Raw genomic sequence first — 13,995 nt, forward strand, 5'->3', positions numbered from 1 at the left:
ATACTGGCCCAACTTTCCTAGTCCTCCCAGATACCAAATTAATTAAAGTATTTTATTCAAAAGTCTTATTTACTGGCTGAAATAAAGATGTTCATTTCCTCAACTACAAGAACTGCATTTTACTAATTTGTTCCATGACTACCAGTGAAATACATGCCAAATAACTCCCTGTCAAAAAAAAGCATTATAGCCTTGGCTGGTGTGGCTCAGTGGATTGAGTGCTGGCCTGGGAACCAACAGTTCACTGGTTCAATTCCCAGGCAGGGCACATGCCTGTGTTGTGGGCCAGGTCCCCAATAGAGGACATGCGAGATGCAACCACACATTGATGTTTCACTCCCTCTCATTCTCCCTCCCTTTCCCCTCTCTAAAAATAAAAAAAAATAAAAAATATTTTTAGCCCTGGCTGGCACAGCTCAGTGGATTGAGCGCAGGCTGCGAACTAAAGCATCACAGGTTCAATTCCCAGTTAGAGCACATGCCTGGGCTGCAGGCCACGGGACCCAGCAACTGCACATTGATGTTTCTCTCTCTCTCTTTCTCCCTCCCTTCCCTCTCTAAAAATAAAGAAATAAATCTTAAATAAATAAATAAAATCTTTTAAAATAAAAAATATATATTTTTATAAAAGCATAATTTAAGGACTTCCATTTTGTTAGGCGTGTAAATTGGCAAGGTGTGAAAAAGTAAAATATTCTGGCAAAACGCTGAGAACTGTTGAAGGTGGGTGATAGGAACATAAGGGCTCATTATATTGTTCTTTTCTTTGTGTGTATGTTTAAAATTTTCCAAGTTAAAACTGAAAGCCTGTGTACCAAGTAAACAAAAGGGTAGGGAAAACACAGTCTCAAGCGAGGCATAACGACAACTAGGCAAAGAAAGTACAAGGGGCTTTGAAGGCAAGTTGACAAGGGTCTGAATCCAGCCTCCACCATTGCCAATGAACACAGCCAAGTCATGACAGTGCTCCAACCCACCTTTTTCTTACCTGTAAAATGGTCATTCTTTCCAAAGAGAGAATGTTGTACGTTTAGTACATGGTAAATGCTCATTAATCAAAGATATTATTTTAATAGACGGAGGAGGCAGAAACACTGTAATGACCAATATGTAAACATTAAAACAGGGTGACAGGTTATGTAGCCCCATCAGAAAGCTGCTGAAGGCATCAGCACTGATACACAAAACAAAAACCAACCCAGTCCAGCTGAAAATACTCCCTAGGGTTCCTCGAACTAAGACCAATCCCAGATCTGACACAAACCATTTTAAGCAGTGGTGACATAATTGGAATCAGAAGAATGAATTCAGATATTTTTTTATTAAATTGATCTTATAAACTTTATAGTTACAGGGTGTTTTTTTTTGTAGACTTGAGGAATTTTGCAGATTGCTTCTTCTTTAATAAAAACAAACAAACTCTTATTTCCTGGTCTGCCTACAGCCTTAAAATTTTACTTATTTCTCTTCAATTCTAATATTTATCACCAAGAGCACTGAGACAGCAAACCTGAAGAACCCAAATATCTTAAAACCATTTCGACAAATTCAACAACTCTGGAGTGAAATCTGTGTGTGAGTCTTGATGCCGGCTGGTCTCCATGCCAGTTACTGAAAAGACAGGAGCTCAGCTAGCCCGGGGGGCAGAGAGGCACACCAAACAGTTTCAGGATGTTATTATAAGCACTGCAGTAAACAAATGAGATGGTGCCAGAGTGGCAAAGAGAGGAGAGTCAGGAAAAACTATATACAGTAAGTGAGTTTTGAGCTAGGTTTGGAAATATGAATGTGAATTCACCAGCGGGATAAAGGAAGGGAAGGGCTTCCCACCATGCCCGAACACAGAGAGGCACAAAAAGGTATGGTATGCTTGAGGAAGACAAACACATTCATTTGTGGCTGAAGCACAAGGTGAAAAAACAAGGGTGAATAGTATGAAACGTTAAGGTGGGACTCATCACTACAAAAGGCCTTAGATGTCAGCCTAAGGAGTCCAGACTACAGGCAATGGAGATCCACTGAGGTTTTCAGACTGAAGAATGACACAACTGATTTCTTTTTAAAGACTTTTTTTTTTTAGAACAGTTTCAGATTCACAACACATTGAGACAGAGGTACAGATATTTTCTGTACCTGCCTCCACACATCAAAGCCTCCCCCGTATCAACATCATTCACCAGAATGATATATTTGTTATCAAGGATGAACCTACACTGAAACATCATAATCACCCAAAGTCCATAGTTTACCCCAAGATTCACTCTTGGTGTTTGTTTTGTTTTTGAAAGGCAGCTTGGGTGGTTTGTACAGGAAGGACTAAAGATGGGAAAAACAGTTACGAAGCCTCTTACTAAAATATATGGCAAAAAACAAGAGTTTGGAGCTATTATGGCAGAATAAACAGGAATACAAAGGGAGAGTATTACCTGAAGAAAAGGGGAGGTGATAGAATAATGAATTTATTTTAATTTAAACAGTGAACTTGAGGTTTCTGTGGTTCATTCACTTATTCGACAACTATTTGGGGACTTCCTCTGTGCCACACATCATCAAAGATAGATATATACATCACTGAACAAAACCAAACTCCTATCCTCAGAGTTTATATTCAAGTTAAGGAAGACAGACAAATATATAATGATGTCAGGTAGTGATAAGTGCCATTAAGAAAAATATACTACAGAGGTTCCTCAAAAAATTAAAAATGGAACTGCCTTATGACCCAGTGATTTGACATCTGGGTATATATCAGAACCCAAAACACTCATTCAAAAGCACATATGCGTCCCTGTGCTCACTGTGGCATTGTTTACAATTGCCAAGATATGGAGGCAGCTCAAGTGCCCATCAATAGGTGAATGGATAAAAATGCTGTGGTACATACACTCAGTGGAATATCACTCAACCATAAAAAGAATTAAATCTTGCTATTTGCGACAGCATGAATAGATCTACAGGGTGTTCAGCTAAATGAAATAAGCCAGACATAGAAAGACACATACCATATGATATCACTTATATGTGAAATCTAAAGAACAAAATAAACAAATAAATAAAACTGAAATATACTTAGAATAAACTGATGGGCACCTGGGGGGATGGGTGTTGGGGGCAGGGTAAAATAAGGGGAAGGGATTAAGAAGTACAATTGGTAGTTACAAAGCAAGCACAAGGATGTAAAGCACAGCACAGGGATATAGTCAATAACACTGTAATAACTGCGTATGGTGCCAGGTGGGCACCTGAATTATCAGAGGGAACACTTTGTAACCCATATGAATATCTATCTGCTGTGCTATTCACCTGAAATTAATACAAAATAGAATTGAATGCAAACTACAGTTAAAAAAAAGAAAATAAAAAAGAAAGAAAATGACAGCATGACAGGGGAAGAGAATACCAATCTGGATGCTGTAGGGAAAGACCTCTCTGTCAAGGTGACATGAGTGCAGGAAGAAACAAAGGAATGAGCCACCTGAATATCGGGGTAAAGAACATTCTAAGGTGAGAAAAGATATGAAGGCTCTGAACAGGAGAAGCTTGCTTAGTATATGTGAGAATCAGCAAGGACGGCAGTGTGCCTGAAGGCAACAACTGATGAGAGGGTGTTAGGATATGAAGTTGGAAGGCAGAAAGGATCAGATAACGGACATTATGAAGACCACAATCAGGACCTATATTTTATTCTAGATAAAAGAGGAAGCCTCTGCAGATCTCACTGATACTGTAGAAATGTCATTCTGGCTGAGAGGATAAACAGAAGTGTGGAGAGGCAGCAGTAAGCCCTGTCAGCAGGCTATTACAGCAGTATGGGCAAGAGATGATGGTACCTGGAAAGGGCCAGCAAGGCACAGGCAGAACCTAAATGTATTTTGAAATACAATATAGCCCTGGCTGGTGTGGCTCAGTGGTTGAGTGCTGGCCTGCAAATCAAAAGGTCACCAATTAGATCCCCAATCAGGACACATGCCTGGGTTGCGGACCAGATCTCTAGTAGGGGGTGTGCGAGAGGCAACCACACACTGATGTTTCTGTCCCTCTCTTTCTCCCTCCCTTTCCCTCTTAAAAAATAAATAAATAAAATCTGTAAGAAAAAAAAAAAAGTAGAGCCGAAGTACTCTACTTCGGCCTTCAATGTGGGAACAAAAGGAGGCAAGGATCACTCCAAGGTTTTTAGCGTATGTAACCAGGTGCACAATGGGCAAATTCACTGAGATGAAGACCTGGGGAAGGTATACATTTGAGGATGAAGAAAGAGCTAGAGTTTGCTTTTAAATTTTTAAAAGATTTTATTTATTTTTAGAGACAGAATGAAGGGAAAAAGAGGAAAGAAACATCGATTGGTTGCCTATCCTACATACCCCCATGGGGATGGAACCCGCAAAGCAGGCATGTGCCCTGACCTGGAACTGAACTGGCCAGCTTTCACTTTGCAGGGCAACGCCCAACCAGCAGAGCCATAGGGGCTCAGGGTTATAGTTTGTTTTTGAAAATATTAAGTTTGAGATGGCTATTAGATATTTGATAAAAACTGCATAGGAAGCTGTTGGATATGTAAGTCCGGAGTTCAGAGAGGATGTTGGGATTGGATATGTGCATCTGGGAACCCTAGTATTTATAGCTGTGAATCTGGACAAGACCACCTAAGGAGTATACACAGAGGAGAAGTCTGAAAGTTGATTTATTTGGCTTAACAACATGTGTAAGTCAGAAAGATGAGAAGCATTCAGCAAAGGAATTGAAAGTCTGTCAGAGAGGAGGAAAATTGAGTGGGTATAATGCCCTAAAAGCCAAGTAAAGAAAGTGTTTCAAAAAGAAAGGAATGTTTGATTGTATCACACGCTGACAAGAAGTCAAGTAAGGTGAGAACTAAGTCTGTGGTGGCATCAGTAAAGGGATTTGGGTGGAATGTTGGGGAACACCATTAGCAGGAGGAAGATAAGCTGTCAAGAAGTGGTATCAGGATGGGGGATATATTACAGGACCTTCTTATAATAATGGGAGAGCTGACAGAATAAAAAAATTGATGATGCAAGGACAAAAGGGGATAATTATAAGAAAAGAGTCTTTGGTTATGTAATCAGGGGTGGAATCCAGGGGACACACAGACTGGCCTTACATGGCACCCAGTTTGGTACATTTATTGTTAATGGATAGGAAGGGAGGGTACATGGGCAGATGGGTAAACGTGGGTGAGAGGTGATGGAAAATTCTTTTCTGATAACTCTATTTCTCCGTGAAATAAGTAGCTACAGGTAAGCCAAGAGGGAAGAATGTTGGCAGTTTCAGAAAGAAGAAAACAATTGCTTTGAAAAAGGGCAGTGTGAATAGACCACAAAATGCAGTAAAATTCCAGGCAGCACTGAGGCTAAGTAGAAATGTCCAGTGGGACTTAAAATGATGGTTTGGAAATCAGGAGAGAATGTGGCTACAGAGAGAGATAAACAAAGATTTTGAGTATACCTAAAACCATGAAAACTGGGAGAAAGATCAGGAGAATAATCAAAATAAGAACAACTAAGGTAAAACCTAAGTTATGGCATTTACGTGCCTGCTGTCACAGGAACCAGCAAAAACAGGGACTAAGATGGCTCTCACCCATACTCTATCTCCATTCTGCTTGATCCAAGTATTTTTTTACTGTTCTACAGGAGATGCTGCCCCTCTTAGGTGGGCCAGTAAATCTGAGGGCCTCTGCTACTTGTACCAGGTAACACAGTTAGCTCGAGCTTGCTCATGATGAAATTCAGAAGGATCAAGGCTCTACTACTTTACCGGGCAAGAGATCCCTTCTAAAATGTTAGTGGGTAGCCAGCCTATCATTCTGCTCCTTTCCATACTTACCGAGTGAGTATGTAGGGTTTTTTAGAGAGCATCACCCTGGGAAACACTAGCAGCGACTGTTCTGTACCTGTTTGGTATTGATCCATGAATTGAACAGGTCCTTCTATGGGCAGTGAAATTCTCCAGTAGACTCCAACCTTTGCTGGGGGGCAATTATGACAAACTCATACAGAGTTTGAAAGAAGAGAGACTGAACAGCAAATTCAAATGCTAAGAGAAATCAAATTGTATCAACGTGGAAAAGAGATCAATGAATTAAACAGTTAGGTGGTTTCTATGATCTCTGAAGAAGAGCATACAAACAATAGCTGAAAATGAATAGGATATGAGGAAATCAAAATTTAGTATAGCCTAATCTTTGAAAAAGTCTTGATGATAAAGAACAGGGACGAGGCAGGCTTTGAGGGAATGGTATAAAAGAAGAAAGTGGAACTTCTGGACAAAATGGAGGCATAGGTAGACACATTGCCTCCTCGAACAACAAAAGAAGGACAACAACAATTTAAAAAGTAAAAAACAACCAGAACTGACAGAAAATTGAACTGTATAGAAGTCTGACAACCAAGGAGGTTTCTTCTTTACCTCCTTGGTTGAAAGAAGAAACATTCATCCAGACTGGTAGGAGGGGAGGAGACAGGCAACTGGGCGGAGAGGACTAAAAACGAGGCTGTGGCTAAAGGACAGGGAGAATAAGGTGGCAGCTGGCAGACCGGGCAAGGCGGTGGCTTGCAGACTGGGCAGTCCTACATTCGTGTCTAGATAAACCAGGAGGGACAACTGGGGAGCGAGACAGACTACGCAACCCAGGGTTCCAGCTTAAGGACATAAAGCCTCAAACCTCTGATTGAAAACACCTGTGGGGGTTGAGGTGCTAGGAGATACTCCCAGCCACACAGGAGAGTTCATTGGAGAGACCCACAGGGTCCTAGAATGTATACAAACCCACCCACTGGGAATCAGCACAAGAAGGACCCAATTTGCTTGGGGAACGCAGGGGAAGCGACTGAAATCTAGTAGAGACAGGAGCAAGCACCATTGCTCCCTCTTGGACCCCTTCCCCACATACAACATCATCACAATGCAGCAGCATGGGTTGCCCTGGCCTGGTGAACATCTAGGGCTCCACCCCTTTCTACATAACAGGCGTGCTAAGACAAAAAACAAACAAACAAACAAAAAACCAAAAAAAAAAAAAAGTTCAAAGAACCAGAAAAAATACAACTAAGCAATGAAGAGATAGCCAACCTATCACATACACAGTTCAAAACACTGGTTGTCAGGATGCCCCAGGAACTCACCTGGTACTTCAACAGCATAAAAAAGACCCAGGAAGCAATGAAGGTTGCATTATGTGAAATAAAGAAAAATCTACAGGGAACCAACAGTGACGGGAAGGAAACCAGGACTCAAATCAATGGTTTGGAGCAGAGGGAAGAAAGAAACATTCAACCAGAAAAGAATGAAGAGACAAGAATTCAAAAAAATGAGAAGCTTAGGAATCTCCAGGACATCTTTAAATTTTCCAACATCCAAATCATAGGGGTGCCAGAAGTGGAGGACTAAGAAATTGAAAACGTATTTGAATAACAAGGGAGAACTTCCCCAATCTGTCAAAGGAAATAGGCTTTCAGGAAGTCCAGGAAGCTCAGGGAGTCCCAAACAAGTTGGACCCAAGGAGGAACACACCATGACACATCATAATTACATTAGCCAAGATTAAAGATAAGGAGTGAATCTTAAAAGCAGCAAGAGAAAAGGAGACAGTTACCTACAAAGGAGTTGCCATAGACTATCAGCTGATTTCTTAAAAGAAACCTTGCAGGCAAGAAGGGACTGGAAAGAAGTATTCCAAGTCATGAAAGGCAACGATCTATATCCAGGATTGTTCTATACAGCAAAGCTATCATTGAGAATGGAAGGGCAGGTAAAGTGCTTCTCAGATAAGGTCAAGTGAAAGGAGTTCATCATCATCCAGCCCTTATTACACGAAATGTTAAAGAGATTTATCTAAGAAAAAGAAGATCAAAACTATGAACAGTAAAATGACCACAAACTCACAGGTATTAACAACTGAACCTAACAAACAAACAAACAAACAAAGCAAACAACTAGAATAGGAACAGAATCACAGAAACTGAGATCACATGGAGGGTTATCAGTGGGAGAGGGGGGGAAAAGGTACAGAGAACAAGTAGCACAGATGGTAGGTAGAAAATAGGGGAAGGTTAAGAATAGTAAAGGAAATGTAGAAGCCAAAGGAAAGGACTTATATGCACAACCCACAGACATGAACTAAAGGGGGGGATACAGATGGGAGGGGGTGTGCAGGGCAGAGGGGAATAAAGGGGGGAAAATGGGACAACTGTGATAGCATAATCAATAAAATATATTTTTTGAAAATAAAAGAAAAAAGCATGCTAGAGTAACCATTACTTCCTTGGCTTATTATAATTATTTCCCCTTGCTTTAGTGGGGTAAACAAAAAAATCTTACTTTGCTGATGTGCTCAGGGGCTTGGTCAGGCGTATTGCTGAATTCCCCACCAATCTGGAGGTCACTGACACAGCAAATTGAATCCCTTAGTTCCGTGAGCTTCTGACTGCCCAATACCAGCATCGTCTGGTATGGTTTGTGTTCCTTGTGCTAAAAATTAAACAGTAGATAAATAAGGGGACACTTAGAGACAAGCAGTTAAACTATCCAATTTGATCAGATATGAATTGTTACTGGTTTTCTTGATTTAAGTTATCCCCATAACTTGGTGCTTGATGTTTTCTTAAATTCTATATTTGTCTATTTGACATTCATTAATTACAGGTCCAAACTAATGGCCAAAGTTGTTTACATCTCCTTTGTGATACAGACCCTAAACTTTGAAACCAGCTCTTTCGTCTAACTCTCACATACCAAGCCAACATTTCATCTATCCTAAATCGAGGACCAGGTACAGATAACTAAGGACAACCCCTATACCCCAGATTCCACTACAATTTCTCAAACTAGCCAACTCAAACTGTTTATTCTGCCTTTCCTTGCCTTTCGTGCTGAAATCCTAATAAAGGCTGTGGCCTATGCCCTTGCCGCCCTCCTTTCTGCCTCCTGACACTGGTGCTTTCCCCTATGGCATTCCACAGCATGGCATAGCCCCTCTCTCAGGAAGTACAAGCAGTAAAAATCTTCTTTCAATGGCAGCAGTCTCTAGTGTTGTCACTCGGTCACTTCTGTAAATTATAATCTATGGGTATAGCTGAGACACTTGGTCCAATGGTCTGAATGTTTATGTCTGCCCAAAATTTGCATATTGCAATCCTAGTACCCAGAGTGACAGTGTTAGGAGGTGGGGCCCTTGGAAAGTAATTGGGTCATAAGGGTGTTCTCATAAGTGGGATAATGCTCCTATAAAAGAGATCCCACAGAGCTCCATAGCCTGTTCTAGTGTGTGAAGTCTTCACCCCAGAAAAGAGCCCCAACCTAATCATGCTGGCACCCTGAACTTGGACTTCCAGCCTCCAAAGCTGTCAAAAATAAACTTCTGTTGTTTATAAGCTACCCAGTCAGAGTCATTTTGTTACAGAAGCTGGAATGAACTAAGATATGTAGCAATAAAACTTGTTTAGTTTAAGTGAACATTTATAATCAAGAAGCTATTATAATGACATTAGAATGAAAAGCCTGTGGACTGTAACTTCACCTGTAGCACTGTCTTTTAAAATTTCCTAGAAGTTACCACACTGAAGTCAAGCAATCCATTCACCACCGTAATGTTATAAACCCAGAGGTTCCATGTTATTGGTTTTGTTTTGTTTGTCTGGTAATTTGAGATCTTCATCAAACAAGACAATTAGTATTAGCTATATTCCAGATGCTTCATAAAAACCTATTTATTCACAAGTACAGTTTATGTACAGTAATATTTCAATTAAGTCTTATCAAAGTTCATGGCATGGATGTGAAGAATCAAAAATACATACACTCTGTATGAGATAGTTCTTTTTATCAGAACCTCCTAAGAATTCTTAGATACCCCTGACCTGTGGACTTTCTAATATTTTCATCAAAGAAGAACTGTCATTAGTTAAACAACCTCCCATGGAATCTAAACTGGTGAATAAAAGTCACCCCACTCCTTCTAGGGCAGACAAACCCTCAAGACATGATAATAATTACAATCACTGTGGGTTTCTATATACTTGTAGGTGCTTCTAGTGCAGAAACCAGGGTATGCATTCTAACACTAAAACTGCAATCCTATTAATCAACAGATTATTTGAAACCTGTCCTATTTATAATATTCCTTATTAAAACAAAGAACTTAAGAATATAAGCAGAACACCAGATAAAATAGCATTTGATGGCATTTATTTTGAACCCTAGGAATAAGGCTCTTCAAATAATTAAACCATTTGACAAAAGTCACTCATATTATCTGTGAAATCCAAATGGTTTTACTACTGACCTTATGAAATATAACAGGGTACAAGATATTCACAGATAGGATAAGTTCCCCTTCTTCTATCATGTCTGCTGGATTTTCAGGCTTTTTCCCCACAGCACGTGACTCCTGAGGGAGGAAAACAAATTAATAAGAGATCTTAAAATCAGACACTGTGGCTCAGATAAGAGGCAGTGTCGAGCAACAGCTATAAGCAATAACTGGGCCAAACAGCCCTGATTCTGATTCCAATTCTACTTCAAGAAAATTGTTAGGACCTCTCTAAGTTTTACTTTCATCTGCTGTAAAACACTGAAAATACTTATTTTACAGAACTGTTGCTGGGAATGTGTACATAAAGCATCTAGCAAGATGTCTGGCACAAAGGGCTCACCAACTGATGATTAAAAAGGAATATCAGGAATATCTAGTGTTGATACTACATTGACATTTACCCTATACCTCCTCACATATAATCATGAGAGACATCTGACAGATGAAGATGAAGCTCAAAGGTTCAACCCTGGCTGGCATGGCTCAGTGGATTAAGCAATGGCCTGCGAACCTAAAGCTCAAAGGTTCAGATGTACCCAAGATAAACCAGCAAGTTAGGATGCAAATACAGATCTGTTTGGCTTTAAAACTCTTGATTTTTCCAACACTGTCACATCTTTAATGCACCACTCTCTTTTACATGTGCTTAGTAACTACAGAATGGGGGCCACCAGGGTGGGCTGGTTAGGCAAAGAAGCAAAAGACGTTTTAAAAACAGGTGAGAGTGATGTCATACAAAACGGTGAAGTAGGAATCCCTAAGGATCAGCCAGTCCCTCCACCAAAGCAATCAATAAGATGGGAAGAGAAATTGGAATAAACTATTTTAGAACTCTGGAACCTGATCAGATACTTTTATCAACTAGGGTACTGCTTCATGAAGAGACAAGCTGCTGATTTTTCAAAAATAAGCAGAGGATGTAAACCACCTACGATTTCCCCATTCTTCAGCCTTGCTGCAGATGTGGAGATACCATGACAGGGAGTGGGGACGCTGTACTCCAAAAATTGGGGGTTGTGTGTTTAGGTTGGTCTAGTGATGCTGTGAAGGCCTGGTGCAGACACCTGCCTTGGTTTTGACCCTCCTGCCAGCCATGGCTTTCAGCAACAGTAGCTATTGGAAAACTTAAATGGACAGGACCTGTTCTCATTTGTAGAAGCAGACATTTAAGGAAATCTTAGGTCACTGGCTGACCACAGAAATAATGAACCAGAAACGTCAGTGATAATACACAACACGCAAGTACACATATTGGAAAAATAGTCTGGAAAAGTCACAATTAGACAGTTACAGCCCTCAACAAGTAATAAACACACTTGGAATGTCCAGTTGTCAACAAAAAACTTATAAAACATACAAAGAAACAGGAATATATGGCCCATTTACAAGGAAAAAAAGATTTTGACAGAAGCCACCCTTGAAGGAGCCCAGATTTGAAATTACTAGCCAGTGATGTTAAATCAACTGTCTTAAATATATTCAATGACAACAAACAAACAAACAAACAAACAAAAAAACAAAATGAGAGAGCTAAAAGAAATCAGGCTCCTTAATGAGATTAATGGTCAATTTCTCACCAGAAACCATGTAGACAAGAAGGCTATGCGACCACATATTAAAAGCCATGCGGGAAAAAACTGTCAGCCCGGAAGTCTATACCTAGAAAAACTATCCTTCAGGAATGAGGGAGAAATTAATTAAGACATTTTCAGATAAACAAAAGCTTGAGAGAGTTCATTACCAATAGATTTGCCCTGTATGAAATGTTAAAGAGAGTTCTTTGGTTGATATGCAAATACTTTAGAGCAGTGGTCCCCAACCTTTTTGGCACCAAGGGCCAGTTGGTGGAAGAAATTTTTCCACAGACGGGGATGGGAGAAAGGGGGGGGGGGTGGCTTTATTATAGCCTGCCACCAGATGCAGCTTAATTGTCACTTGCTACTCACTGACAGGGCTTTGATATGAGCCTGCAAGCAACTGATTTATCATCGTCTCTGTGCAGTCAAACCTCTCTGCTAACGATGATCTGTACTTGCAGCTGCTCCCCAGCACTAGCATCACCACCTCAGCTCCACCTCAGAACATCAGGCATTAGATTCTCATAAGGAGGGTGCAAACTAGACCTCTCATGCACAGTTCACAGTAGGGTTCACGCTTCTATGAGAATCTAATGCTGCTGCTAATCTGACAGGAGGCAGAGCTCAAGTGGTAATATGAGCAATGGGGAGTGGCTGTAAATACAGGTGAAGCTTCACTCGCTCACCCGCCACCCACCTCCTATGTGGCCCAGTTGGGGACCCCTGCTTTAGAGGGCAACTTGAATCCATATGAAGAAATAAAGAATACTGGTAAAGGTTACTACACAGCTAAATATGAAAGCCAGTGTTACTGACTTTTGGTTTATAATCCTTTTTTTTTTAAAGCAAATGCACAAAACAATACTTATAAATTTTTGTTAACAGACACATAATACATGAAGGTGTAACCTGTGATAATAACGATGTAACCGGGAGGGATGCAGATGTGTAGAAGCAGTGTGTCAATCCTTCCGGACATAACTAAAAGTTGCTATTATCAAAACTAGGCTGTTATAATTTTAAGATGCTAATTATAATCCCCAAGGTAACACTAAGAAAATAAGGAGAACATATACATAAGGAAAGAAGAAGGGAAGCAAAATATTCAACTAAATACAAAAAAGGCAAGAATGTGGGAATTGAGGAACAGAGATATATGTGGCATACAAACAGCTAAATAGAAGTTATCATTTTAAATTAAATGGACTAAGCTTTCCTATTAAAAAAGCAAAAGACTGGCAGACTGGATAAAAAATTTGATCCATATATATGTTCCCTAAGAGAGAATAACTTTATTTAAATATTTACTTTATTTTATTATTTTTTAATCCTCACCTGAGAACATTTTCATTTGTTTTTTTTAGAGAGAAAGGAAGGAAGAGAGGGAAACATCAATGTAAGAGAAGTGTTAACTGGTTGCCTTTGTTCACACCTAGATGGGGATTGCACGTGCTCAAACCGGGATCAGCGTTGAACCTGCAACCCTTTGGTTACAAGACAATGCTCCAAGCACTGAGTCACACCAGCCTTCATTTCTTCACTTTAGAAATGAAGACATGAAGAGGCTGAAAGTAAAAGGATAGAAAAAGATACTCCATGCAAGTAATAACCAAAAGAAAGCTGCAGTGGTTATATTATTGTCAGACAAAACAGACAATTAATTAAAAGAGGTTACAAGAGACAAAGAAGGACATATATTGGTAAAAGGAGCAATCCAGCAAGAAGATACAGTAATTATAAACATAGATACAGCTAAAACAAAACCCCACAATACATGAAGAAAAAAACTGACAGAACCCAAGGGAGAAATAGTTCTACAGTTACTAGTTGGAAACGCCAATACTTCAATTTCAATGAGTACAAAAATCAGACAGAAAATTAGTAAGGAAACAGAAGCCCTGAACAACACTATAAACCAATGAGACCTACCAGATATAGAGAACACTCCAACAATAGCAGAACACACATTTTTCTCAAGTGCACAAGAACGATTCTCCAGATAGACCACCAAGTCTTCATAAATTTAAAAGACTAAAAAGTATCTTTTTAAAAAATGATACAAGTTATTTTTAAAAACTTTATTTATTG

At 39.8% G+C, this 13,995-nt stretch overlaps 1 protein-coding gene across 2 annotated transcripts in view; it reads right to left on the bottom strand.

The window, feature by feature from the left end:
* Window positions 1-13,995, bottom strand: part of SNAPC3 (small nuclear RNA activating complex polypeptide 3) — a 45,306-nt gene that overhangs the window by 14,825 nt on the left and 16,486 nt on the right. The window contains exons 4-5 of one of the 2 annotated variants that reach the window (XM_028525395.2): window positions 10,301-10,405; window positions 8,338-8,487 (exon numbers count right to left, since the gene is read on the bottom strand). In XM_028525395.2, coding sequence (XP_028381196.1) covers window positions 8,338-8,487; window positions 10,301-10,405 — 255 coding nt within the window. The remainder of the gene's footprint in view (window positions 1-8,337; window positions 8,488-10,300; window positions 10,406-13,995) is intronic. The other variant, XM_036021572.1, reaches the window with a different exon arrangement.

This window comes from Phyllostomus discolor, chromosome 3 (assembly GCF_004126475.2).
Source record: "Phyllostomus discolor isolate MPI-MPIP mPhyDis1 chromosome 3, mPhyDis1.pri.v3, whole genome shotgun sequence".
In the NCBI taxonomy this organism is placed as follows: domain Eukaryota; kingdom Metazoa; phylum Chordata; class Mammalia; order Chiroptera; family Phyllostomidae; genus Phyllostomus; species Phyllostomus discolor.